The sequence below is a fragment of the Lygodium microphyllum genome, chromosome 19, assembly GCF_053477565.2.
Source record: "Lygodium microphyllum isolate KBCC chromosome 19, Lygodium_microphyllum_v1.1.10, whole genome shotgun sequence".
In the NCBI taxonomy this organism is placed as follows: Eukaryota; Viridiplantae; Streptophyta; class Polypodiopsida; order Schizaeales; family Lygodiaceae; genus Lygodium; species Lygodium microphyllum.
In genome coordinates, this window is record NC_141153.1 from 91,015,647 (window position 1) to 91,028,722 (window position 13,076).

At 42.8% G+C, this 13,076-nt stretch overlaps 1 protein-coding gene across 2 annotated transcripts in view; it reads left to right on the plus strand.

Annotated features, from left to right (window-relative positions):
- PTAC4 (plastid transcriptionally active 4) overlaps positions 1 to 11,841 on the plus strand; it is a 69,886-nt gene extending 58,045 nt beyond the window's left edge. The window contains exons 9-11 of one of the 2 annotated variants that reach the window (XM_087700427.1): positions 10,816 to 10,880; positions 10,968 to 11,042; positions 11,278 to 11,840. In XM_087700427.1, the coding sequence (XP_087556553.1) occupies positions 10,816 to 10,880; positions 10,968 to 11,042; positions 11,278 to 11,394 (257 nt within the window). In that variant the 3' untranslated portion in view covers positions 11,395 to 11,840. Of the gene's footprint in view, positions 1 to 10,815; positions 10,881 to 10,967; positions 11,043 to 11,277 lie in introns of both variants that reach the window. The other variant, XM_087700428.1, reaches the window with a different exon arrangement.
- Positions 11,842 to 13,076: the final 1,235 nt, after the last annotated feature.

The following is a 13,076-nucleotide window of genomic DNA, read 5'->3' on the forward strand; positions in this document are numbered from 1 at the left end:
CTCTGGGGGGATTGAGTCATTAGAGGGGGAGCTCTCTTCATTGGGTGAGGAGTATCCACCTTCCCTTAGTGAGGGGGAGTCCCTTCCACGGACTGGTGCTTTATAGGTATCATAGGCTTCTTGGTCTCCTTCGCAGTAGGATAACCCTATCCCCATTCCTTGGTGGTATTGGTAGTTCATGCAGGATTCAAGGATTACTTAGTTTCTTGAGATGTCTCTTGGAGGTTAGCCAGGTTATAGGGCCGATGGGATAGTTTACTCTGTGTGAACTGTGCTCTTATGTCTTAGATTCTTTAGGATCATGATTCTTCTACTGTTGATGAGGCTCTTGCACAGGATGTTTGGCACAATGCAATGCAGTTTGAGCTCGATTCTATTGAGCAGAACCAGACTTGGGAGTTGGTTCCTCGTTCGAAGAAGCAGAAGGTGATTGGTGTGAAGTGGGTATTTAAGACCAAGTATCTTGTAGATGGAACCTTGGACAAGCATAAGGCACGACTTGCTGCCAAGGGTTTTTCTTAGAGGGTAGGCTTGGATTATTTTGAGACTTTCGTACCAAGAGTTTGGATGCCCACTATTCGAGCTATTGTGGCTTTGGCTGTCCATCATCGTTGGCCCGTTTATCAAATGGCCGTGAAGTCTATCTTTCAGATTTTATGTCTCACAACCTTGTGTAGGGAAAGAAGGATCATGTCTATAGGTTGGCAAAAGGCCCTTTATGACCTAAAGCAAGCTCTTGGGACTTGGTATCAACGGATTGAACGATTCTTCTTGGACAATGGCTTCCATCGATCGGATCATGACCCAACCTTTATTACAAGGTTGCTAAGGATGGGCGCGTCTTGGCCATCTTTTATGTTGATGACCTTATCATTACAGGGAGTGACATAGGAGGTTTATCATACTCGATAAATATTGGGTTAGGAGTTCAACATGACAGATCTTAGGATCCTATACTTCTTCCTTGGATTGAAGATCTATTAGATGGCTCAAGGCATTTTTATCAAATAATACAGCTGGCGTGGCAAAAATTCAAGGGGAGAGAAAAATTTGACAGAGTGGTCCAAGCTAGGGAATGCTGAAAATGCTCACAAAACTCGGGGAATGCACACTAAAATGCTAGAGCTTCCATGTCTCTGTTAGACTCTGACAAGAGCTCATAACCAGGAGATGATAGACTGATAACACTAAAAGTGTCATGCCAACACCTCCGCTCAAATCCCGGGAGTGTTTGGAGACCCAACAATCTCATGTGATGAAGCATAGAAGCCTTGGGCAAAGGCTTCGTAAAGAGATCCGCCACAGTGTCCACAATAGGACAGTAGGCACCACTAACTCGGAATCCACGATCCGCTCTCGAACACAAAGGTACTAAACTTCAATGTGCTTTGTGCGAGCACGAAACACAGGGTACTTTGCTAGAGCAAGGGCACTCTAGTTGTCCACGTGCAACTCCATAGGTCTTGTCTATGGAAAGCCAATCTCTGCCAACAAACAACAGAGCCAAACTATCTTCATAGCTGTAGAACAAAGGGCACGGTACTCATCCTTTGTAGAGGAAAGAGCCGCTGTAGGCTGCTTCTTATTGCTTCAACAAATAGCACTTGATTCAAGAGAAAAGACATAACCAATAGTGAATTGTGGTGAGCCCACATCACTTGCCCAATCCAAGTCACTCCATGATTTCCCGAGATCATCATCCTCAAGCTCACTCTTGAGATGCATTTTTTAGACCTATATCCTCCAACATAGAGAGGCATTGGCCTCGTCACCTCCACTCCAAACAATCTCGCCAATTACGCTTCTCTAGCAATTGATCTAAGCTTTAGCTCATGTGTATTGGCAATCTAGTTGCAATGCAAAAGAGCCCGTGTCAAAGCAATCCATCTTGGCTTTGACCTTTAGCACACAATGTCCTTACACAATTCAATACTTAACAATATGATTCCATGGGCGAGTCCCCTATAGGTAGCTGAGAATGCACAAGGCCGCTCTCCAGTGAGCCTAAGTAAGAGTCTTCATGAAAGAAGACAACAAAGCTACCACAAAAGAGATGTCCGCCCAAGCATGGATCAACCAGATCAAAGAGCCAACGAGGCACCTGTAACGGGTGGCATCACTAAGGGAATCGCCTGCTACCAAAAGCTTGGACTGTAGGTCCATGGGGCATGAAATAGGCCAATACTTGGCCATACCAAACTCCGAAAGAAGTTGCTCGAAGATGTATCCGTGCTACGACTGGCAATTGCACAGGAAACTCTATGAGCAGCTAAAGCATTAAGAAGTTGTACCAGGCAAAAACTGGAAACAGCTTGTTGAGCTCAAAGACAGGTCACTTTGGTGAAAATGCATGTCATCCAGCAGGAATAAAGTAACCCACCTCAAAACGTAGCATGCACAGCATGTAACCCAAGTCAAACTATGACAGCAGCAGAATACAATCATTGACAGTCTCTTGAGCAGTAGATCAGCCTGTGGAAAACCCCTCACAGCAAGTACAGAAGCACAAAGCACCAAAAATTAACAATACAAGTCATTTGATACCATGTGAGAGAGCAATGGAAGCAGAGGAACACAACTACTGAACACTAAGAGGAATGAATTGTGAAAGAGAGAATACAGGAACTCAAAACAATGAATAATGGGCAATGGATAACACAATACATGTGAGAGAGCAATGGAAGCAGAGGAACACAACTGCCGAACACTAAGAGGAATGAACTGTGAAAGAGAGAATACAGGAACTCAAAACAATGAATAATGGGCAATGGATAACACAATACATGAGATGTACCTTATAAACCCAATGTTCAAAGAGTAGAGAGAGAGAAAGGGAAAGACTCCATATCCATGAGCCTTCAGGCTCTCAAGCTCATTCCTTCATTTCCACACACTAAACTGAAAAGCACACACCCACACTACAAGATAAAGTGACCTAGTGTAAATGTAGACTAGACTGACTAACTCTAGTCAGGTCACTGACTGACTACTAACCCGACTTATTTAATGTAATCACATGTAGACAACTGTACACACTAGCTGTCATAGATGTCGGTCATAGATGAAGACACACTGACGGTGAGCTTGATTTCTAACACTCCCCCTCAAGCTCAAAAACAAAACTCAAATCATCTGCATCACTCCAAGTAGCTGTCTAACGTGAATGAACTTATCTTTACCAAGTGATTTGGTAAAGATGTCTGCTACCTGGTCTTCAGTCTTCACATGCTCCAAGTCAATCTGATCTGCTAAAACCATTTCCCTGATGAAATGGTAGTGAACCTCAATGTGTTTTGATCTTGCATGATAAACAGGATTGCTTGCTAACATAACACTGCTCAAATTGTCATAGTACAGCTTGACTTTGCTGTCCAAGTGTACTCCCAAGTCATTCAGTAACTTCTGTAACCACTTAGCTTCACAGGCCGCTAAGGCCGTACCACGATACTCTGCTTCCGTACTGGACAATGCAACTGTAGGCTGTTTCTTACTCTGCCAACTGATCATGCTACTACCCAATCCAAATGCATAGCCACTGGTTGACCTCCTGTCATATGTGCAACCAGCCCAGTCAGCATCAGTGTACCCCATCAAGTCAAGGGTTTTCCCATATGCATAAAACAGCCCATGATCTGTGGTACCCTTTACATATCTCAGAATTCTTCTGACTGCATCCAAGTGTGGTTTGCGAGGCTTTTGCATGAACTGACTGATCAGTCCCACAGCATAACTCAAGTCAGGTCTAGTGATCGTGAGATAGATCAAGCTGTCTACCATCTGTCTGTACATAGTAACATTCTCAATCTCTGTCCCAACATCAATCTGCAGCTTGACATTCTGCTCCAAAGGCGTATCCATAGGCTTGCAATCAGCCATACCATATTTCTGTAACATGTCATGAGCATACTGCTTCTGTAGCAGCCATATGCCTTGAGGTGTAGAGACAACCTCAATCCCCAAAAAGTATTTCAACTCTCCAAGGTCCTTGACCTTAAATTCAGTCTGTAAACATGTCTTTATTTCAGCAATCCCATTTTCATCATCTCCTGTAATGATTAAGTCATTAACATAGACAACTAGAAAAACATAGCCACTATCTGTCTTCTTCGCAAACAGACTATGATCAGCATCTCCCAATCGGAAACCATGTTGCTGTAAATAACTGCTGATGCGAGCATTCCATGCTCTGGGTGCCTGTTTCAACCCATATAATGCCTTTTTCAGCCGACATACATGTGCTGGAAATTCTGGATGTACATAGCCTTCAGGCTGTTCCATGTAAACCTCTTCCTGTAATTCTCCATTGAGAAATGCATTCTTTACATCCATCTGCCATAGTTTCCAGCCTCTAGCTGTTGCCAAAGCAATCACAATTCTAACAGTAGCCATCTTTGCTACAGGACTGAAAGTCTCCTCATAATCAAGACCATACTGCTGCGCATACCCTTTTGCAACCAGCCTGGCCTTATATCTTTCCAATGATCCATCTGATTTACATTTTACCTTATACACCCACTTGCATCCAATAGGTGTTTTGCCCTTAGGCAACTGTACCAAATCCCATGTACCATTTTCAGCCAAAGCTGAATATTCCTCATCCATAGCAGCACGCCAATTCTCATCTGAAACTGCCTCATCAAACTTACTTGATTCTCTAAAACCTGTTACTTTCGTCATATAAGCATAATGACGGGCTGAATATCCAGTGTAAGTATACCTGTCAACAGGTCGTCTGACCCTCTCTGATCTCCTGAGCTGTGGCTCACTGTGACCTTGCCTCTCATAAGGCGGCACATAACGGCTCTATCTAGCACCTGGCGTCATAACAGACGGAATCCCCAATTCACTATCTAAGCTGTCACTGCTAGATGAATCATAACCTGCAGTGAGTGGACCTGTTACATCTTCAAAAACCTTTTCTTTTCCCTTATCTGTTCTCCCCCTCACTGACATATCCGTGTCAGTGGATGCAGTAGTGCGACTCCGTAATCGTCCTGTCCAAGGATTCACTGTAGATGATACATCACATGTCTGACCAGTCATGGAAGTACTCTCTGCAGGAGTATTTTCAGCATGACTTATACTGGGTGAGCCATCAGTAGGCACTGCAACAGGATTCCCATACCAAGATGCTAACTCATCAAATACCACATCTCTGCTTATGAGTATCTCATGCGTAGAAGGTACATAACACTTATAAGCTTTCCGTTCTTGTGCATATCCAATAAACACACTTTTCATTGCCTTAGGATCCAATTTCTTCCTCTTCTCATCCGGTATATGCACATATGCAATGCTGCCAAATACCTTCAAGTGTGAAATATCAGGTTTATGACCATACAGCCGTTCATACAGAGTGACATCATGAATCCCTGCTGTAGGGGTTTGATTCAGCACATATACAGCAGTCACCACTGCTTCAGCCCAATAACCATTTGGCAGACATTTTTCATTCAGCATAGCTCTAGCTGACTCCATCAAAACCCTTTTTTTCCTCTTTGCAACACCGTTTTGCTGCGGTGTATAACTGCATGTGAACTGTCTTCTGATCCCATGTTTAGCAAGATACCTGTCAAAGTAGTTTGAGACATATTCACCTCCTCCATCTGATCTCAAACATGATATGTAACAGCCCAATTCATTTTCAGCATGTTTCTTGAAGTCTTTGAATGCATCAAACACATCATCCTTATGTTTCAAGATATAAAGCCAAGTGTACCTGTTGAAATCATCAATAAATGAGACATAATATCGTGCACCGCCAAAAGAAGCATTATGTGAAGGACCCCAGACATCAGAGTGTACCAACTGTAAAGGCCTAGTGCTGTTTTTTACATGTCTCATGAAAGGAAACCATGCCAGCTTCCCAAACTGACATGCAGGGCATACATGACCAAAATCATTATACTTGAATTTAGGTAATCCAAGTACTACTTTTTTCTGTTGCATAGATTTCAGCTTTTGTACATTGACATGTCCGATTCTCTTGTGCCAGATCTCTACATCTCTGATGGCACTCTCATCATGAGCAAACATAGCTGCTTTAAGTTCAGGAATGGTCGCTTCCAAAGTAAACATCCTGCCATCCCTTCTGCCCTTGGCAATTAGCTTGCAGCCATTTTCATACTCCTCAATGAAACATCCATCCTTGTTAAACCTCACTTGCAGATTCTGTTCTGCCATTTGACCCACAGGCAACAAATTCTTTGTTATGGTCGGTACATGTAAGACATCATGCAGGCCTTTCTTCTTGCCATCAGGCATCATCAATGGAACAATCCCTTTATGCTTTATGTCATGTTGGGTATCATCCCCAGTACATACATGACCATGTGTATCTGCAACTATCTCATCAAACCACTCTCCATGCGGGGTCATGTGGTTTGACGCTCCAGAGTCAATGTACCATCTATCATCTCTATCATGTCTCGATGCATTTTTAGATACATGCTGCATGGCAAAGAGTCTATCAACTGACTCATCATGAGCACCACTGGAAGATGCATAGTGTCCATGCTGTCTGCCCTTTGCCTTCATATCTCCTTGCTTCTTGTAACAATCCTTTGCAATATGTCCATACCGGCCACAATAATGGCAGTCCTTGTCCTTGTTGGACTGATCAGACGACTGCCATGAACCAGAACCACCACCTCTACCTCGGGGTGATCTCCCCTTGCCTCTAAACCCACCAGATCCACGCTGGCCTTGTGTATTTGCACCATGCCAATTACTCTGCTGCTGCTGCTGTCCATAAGTATTACGAGTGTCACCACGACCTCGAAATGAACCACGACCTCTCTGGCTAGAGTACAGCACACTGTCTCTACTCTGAGGTGCACTAGAACCTGTATTCAAACCAAGTTTGACTTCCTCATGCAGCAACAAAGCAACTAGCTCTTCCCAGCTAGGGGGCTCTTCTCTGACAAAAATGGAAGTGTCAAAAGCTTTGTACTCTTTGCCCAAGCCATTCAAAGCAACAGCAATCATATCATATTTTGATACACTTGAGCCAATAGTAGCAAGTTGATCAGCTATGGTCTTAATCTCCGTGGTATACATCTGGATGCTCTTGCCATTCCTAGACATGTTGTTGAACTGCTGTTTCAACTGGATCTTTCTTGCATGTGTCATGGTTCCATAATTTTTCATCAGTATGTCCCAAGCATCCTTCGAAGTCTCACATCCAGTGATTTGAATTACCATAGCATCAGATATACATAAGGAAAACCAATGCAACACCTTGCTGCTCTTTCATTCCATAGCCTGTAGGCTCTTTTCTGTTCATTTGTTGGATTGTGTGCAGGCAACTCAGGAGCAACTTCATCTCCTGTACATAAATCCCAATAACCTCTGCCAACCAGAAAGTTTTTCATTTTGAATTTCCATAATGTAAAGTTCTTATTATCCAACTTCTCTCCAACTATCTGAGTGATATTGTCAGTTCCATGTGCATTAGCCATGATGCAATAGATTGTCTATCAAGTGCCTGACTCCCTACAGTCCAATAAGTATGACTGACTAAGTTCAGTCCGTAACAGTTTATGACAGTTTTCTGCACTAAATTGCAGAAAAAAACCAGGGTATTTCAGCCCACTGACACCCCAAAACAACCCTCAAACAAGTGGTCTCAACTGTAGATATAACTGTCAATACATAAGCTATGTGTTTGCTTAAGCTTAAGCTTATGTAACCTCACTGCCAGGGTACATACATGCAGTCTGAAAACTGTAAATTGTGAGTAACCAGCAGCAATTTCAAGTCCAAAACTGAGTGTGTCAACAAATTCAGTTTTAGGTTGCAGTCAACCAGAATTCAGCATACCAAGCTCCAAGCAGCTCCAAAATGTCTTTTGACCATGTCATACATTTACTTTGTAGTGGCAAGTTCAATACATGAGCATCTGAGTAGGCATAGACCACCTGTCTTCATTGACCAATGGCATAAACCTCATGAGCTGTTTGTAATTAACCAGGACAGTGTAACTGCATTTATTTCAGCTTCAAAATTCAGTTTTCAATGATGCTCATTGCTTGCTTCAATTCTCCATGCATTCAGCATGTATAGGCCAGTTCATATAGATGATGGAACCCCCAAGATGACCTGTATTGCTTCAGTAATGCACAGTACTTGTCATTGACTGTGTATGACAATTTTCAGCCTGTCATTGATTTTCAGATCTGAGTATTCTGAGCAACTGTGTATGACAGTTTTCAGCCTGTCATTGATTTTCAGATCTGAGTATTCTGAGCAACTGTGTATGACAGTTTTCAGCCTGTCATTGATTTTCAGATCTGAGTATTCTGAGCAAGATATCTCAGCTTCAAGACATTTGATTCAATGTATACATGCTTTGACACATTCTTGTGCTCCAAAGATGCCTTCTGAGTGTAGTACAAGGCTCCTGTGTGTCAGTAATGACTGAATGCATGCTGTCCATTCATGTTTACAGCAGTTCAGAAATGATTACAGGTCTGTGTCTGTCACTCCAGCTCATAACAGAGCTCCCACACAAGCATTTACTCCTTGCACACTTCAAATACCTTCAATAGTGAGCATACATGCTCTATGAACCTTGTCCAGGTGCCCCACTGAAGATTGACAGGTTGCTTTCCACTCAGATCAGCAGGCGCAGATTTTCAGATACAGGTTGATGTCCATTCAGATCAGCAGGCGCAGATTTTCAGATACAAGTTGCTGATTTTCAGGAGACAGTCCACGATTTTCAGACACAGGTTGCTGATTTGCAGGAGGCAGTCCACGATTTTCAGGAGACAGTCCACGATTTTCAGACACAGGTTGCTGATTTTCAGGAGACAGTCCACGATTTTCAGACACAGGTTGCTGATTTGCAGGAGGCAGTCCACGATTTTCAGAAGGCAGTCCACGCTGATTCCTTCCTTTGACTATGGCTTCATTTGCAGGTTGTCATGCCCATTCTCCCACAGCCTCATGGATGAAGCTCTGATACCATGTTCAAAGAGTAGAGAGAGAGAAAGGGAAAGACTCCATATCCATGAGCCTTCAGGCTCTCAAGCTCATTCCTTCATTTCCACACACTAAACTGAAAAGCACACACCCACACTACAAGATAAAGTGACCTAGTGTAAATGTAGACTAGACTAACTAACTCTAGTCAGGTCACTGATTGACTACTAACCCGACTTATTTAATGTAGTCACATGTAGACAACTGTACACACTAGCTGTCATAGATGAAGACACACTGACGGTGAGCTTGATTTCTAACACCCAAGGTGATGGCTCGTGTGATTTCCAATAGTACTTTCAGTCTCCAAGTGGATGTGATGTGATAGCACAAGAATGGAGGAGTGGTATATACAGACTTCAGGATGACACTCAAAACAAATGGACTAACCCTAAGTGAACCCATAACAAGCTTAGTAAAGAGCCTAACACCCATGAAATGCTTACCACTTACAAAAGCTGCACGAGGAAACAGGGAGGGATCCAAGATCAGAGCCAAGAAATCACAATCCTACACTGACCTGGAACAGCTTCCAGGATCATATGTACAGTACATTCCTTTCTTCATGCAGTCTTGAATTCTACCAGAACCTAAACAATAGCCAGGAAACGGGAAACAACAAAAAATGCAGTTGCCTTAGCAACAAGACTAGGTCAAAAATCACCTCGCCCCATTCTTACATGATGGAGACCAATGCCCATTTCTTCCACTTGCATTTGGTGAGTGGTTCCACTTGTTATACATTTGGGCGAGTGATTTTATTGTGCAGGTACTGCCACAAACTGCTTTGATCAACTTCAATATCTTCATTTCTATCTGACATCTACATGGTTATGCAAGCTTTGGAGTGGACAAATTGGTGCTGATGGAATCTGATTTCCCACGATGGATGACATCGGTCTTCTTATTGGATGATTGGGCTGCCTCAGCAATTACGAGGGTCTGTGACAATTAGAAATATGAGGGAGATGTTGGTAATCTGAAGAGATCTAGTGTCCTGTACAATGGAATGGTCATGGTTCAATCCTGCATTCTCTAGTCATTTGGCATTGCAAGGAAGTAGACCTGTCTCAAGGTTCTTGTGGTTGCTGATCAAAGGAGGCATCCTTGGAGAATGTATTGTAACGAGGTACGAAATTACAGAGGAGGATGGGAGCATTGCTGGTGACTTCATATGCTGATGATGGTGTACTGTGAGGGGGTGGTAGAGTCTAGGGCTTCTAGAGCATTTGGATTGGGTGGATGCAGGCCTTTTGTAGTGCATGGAGATTTTTTCTCTCAATGGCTTTTTTTGCATGGTTGCTAGGGAAGCATATGCGCATGTAGGGTTTGAGTTTTGCATATTGAAGAACCACATTTTGGATGCTCTCTTCATTTCAAGCTACTGCAAGTTCCATCATTCTCTCTTGAACAGGATTGTGTGGGTGCATCTTTCCAAACATTGACTAATGTGTATGAGAAAGCTTGATTGCCACTTTGTTTCCATGTTTGGAGGATTTATGGCAGACACAGAATCAAACTCGGCAGGGTAAAGAATCTGGTCAATAGAATATCTGATGTTATAATTCTTCGATAAGAAATGTGTATCTGTAGTGGTATGAAATCGATTAATGTAAGCTCTTTTTTCCTAACTTGATCCATTTGACTAGCATCAAACCCATATCTGAATGGAAGCTTTCCTTTGATCATTTACGGTCCTTATTTTTACGAGAAAGGGACGCTTCCAGGTTTAAAATGAACCAGTTGTTTGTAAACTGGTTTTGTCTCATTCCAACAAGCATGACACTTTGGAGTTATTCTCTTATTTATGGAAATTGCACGACTGTGCAGTGAATGCCTTGGAGGCAGAGGCTGAATCGATCAATCAGCTCAATACAGATGACCTTGCGGGGAAGGTACTGCAGTTAGTTGTTTGGGGTACAGTAATCATATTAAACTGGAATTTTCTCTATCACCAATCCCTTGCATAATTACTTTTACAGTTTGCTCTTTTGGAGAGTGGTTCAGTGGATGATGACCTTGCTGCTCTGAAACAAGAGATGATTGGATCAACAAAAGTAAGTACTTAAAACATATGTATCTTTCTTCTTGTCCTCGTCAACAGCCAGCATCCAAGTGTCTTCCGTACCATTTTATGCTGGACGGTGAAAACGCTTATCGAAGTTCACCAGAAATGCACTAGGAGCTTTTAAACTTCACAGCAGTTTTTGGGATGTGATTGACCAAATTCACACCTATGCCGCTGTGCACATTACTTCAAACCTGACTCGTTTGTGCCACTGCTATATCCAGACATCTGGGGAGCTTCCACCTGGGCGCACAACTGTGAGAAGTAATTCAAATCCTTTCCAAGATTCAGAAATAGAAAGAGAATTGAATGAACTGAGGAGAAAAGCTGCTGATCTGTAGGATATGTATGTACTTACATGATCGGGTTGTCAGTTGTTGGGGCATCAGAAGTAACATAAAAGCTTAACCCTATTGGCAGCAGCACACCAGGCTCGTGCTTCTTTACACAAGTCGCGTAGTCCGTTGTAATATGAGAATTACGGAGAATCATTTCCTTATTCAATGATTCACTCATCCTTGCCCTTACGTTTTGTGAATAATCTTGATTTCTTTGCCATGACATTCGACATCAAAGCCAGACTGAGAATCAGGTCCTTTCTCTGATCTGAATCTCTGTCTGCATGTCAATGTATATTATACCTGTTCACCGAGGAGATTTTAACATTGTAATGTTCTCTTTCAAAAGGATAATAGTATCTACAAGGGCATCCCTCAATATGCAAAGGGTGAAGTTCAATAAAAGCATGAAGAGAAAGGGATAAATCAAGGAAAAGTTTATATCAATCGCTCGAGTGTCTTAGCAAACTTTCATTTCCAAATTGGCCTTTGCAAGTTATATTGTGAGTTATGCCAATATCTCAAATCTTGCATCACGAATGATTATTGCTAAGTCTAGGTCGTGTTTTTGGGAGCCCTTGGCACCAATGGTGGATTTGACATGCACCTTCAATTTTCTCTAGACATGCATTTCCGGAGCTTAGCTGTCGCCTAGAAATGGCAAAATTTGCATTGCCAATCAGTGTGCAGTTCCCTTCTACTGATGGAACTACTAATGTAGACCTTTGTAAGCGTCAAATAAGATAATAGATATCATATAACTTATCACATGTGGTATAGGCTTGAGTTACTACTCATATACTTTTCGTTCTATGGTATTATTTGAGCACGAGTATTGCCCCATTCCTCCATAATTTTACCTTCCCTTTAGTATGGGTAAATATTGAACCATCAATTCCTAGGATACTTATCATCTTCCTTTTCCCTTCGTGCGTCAAGTCTGAGGCCTTAGGATGGGTGGATAGTCTTCTGGTTCTAAAGACCCCAATGAGGGCAAGAGTGGTACTCAGAAGGATACACCTAAAGCTGAGGGAGGGAGGAAGCCTCTGAAGAGATTGATGGCAACAAGGCCAAGCCCATGGTGATCCGCTGCCAAAGGAGGACAAGGGCAGGATATTCCTCCACAAACTGGCATGCGCACTGTTGGCTGACAGGAACTTCTATGGAGTCCTGTGAGGGGGCAAAGAGCCTGTGGATCTTGATTTGCCCTATTTACATGCAGATGCCTTTGGGCAACCTCAATGTGGTATGCTAAAAGGTTAGATGCGTGGGGTCTGAAAGGAAGGAAGTGGTATGCATCTCAGTAATTAAGTGACGGAAGCCTAACGTGACTGCCTAACAAGAAAACTGCGTAACAGGCAAAAATTACAGGTATCGGGCTATGGGTCATTCGGTGACCCGTGTAGGAATGGAAAGAGAGGCCTATTACTGTTGGAGGAATCCATACAGCCTGAGCTAGAGTGGGCGGGAGAGATGGAATACCTGTAGCAGCCTCGGCAGCTATTCGGGTGAGGCTCTCGAGATCATTTCGATCTAAGGGACGTTTCACACCCATCCGGACGTCCGAACAGACCTGCCTGAAAATAGAAGTGTGCTTCCACACAGTCCAGATTGACCAGATAAATTTAAATGTGAACGTGCTTTCAACACATAAAGCTGATTGGCAAGTTCCTAAAGGAGTTTAA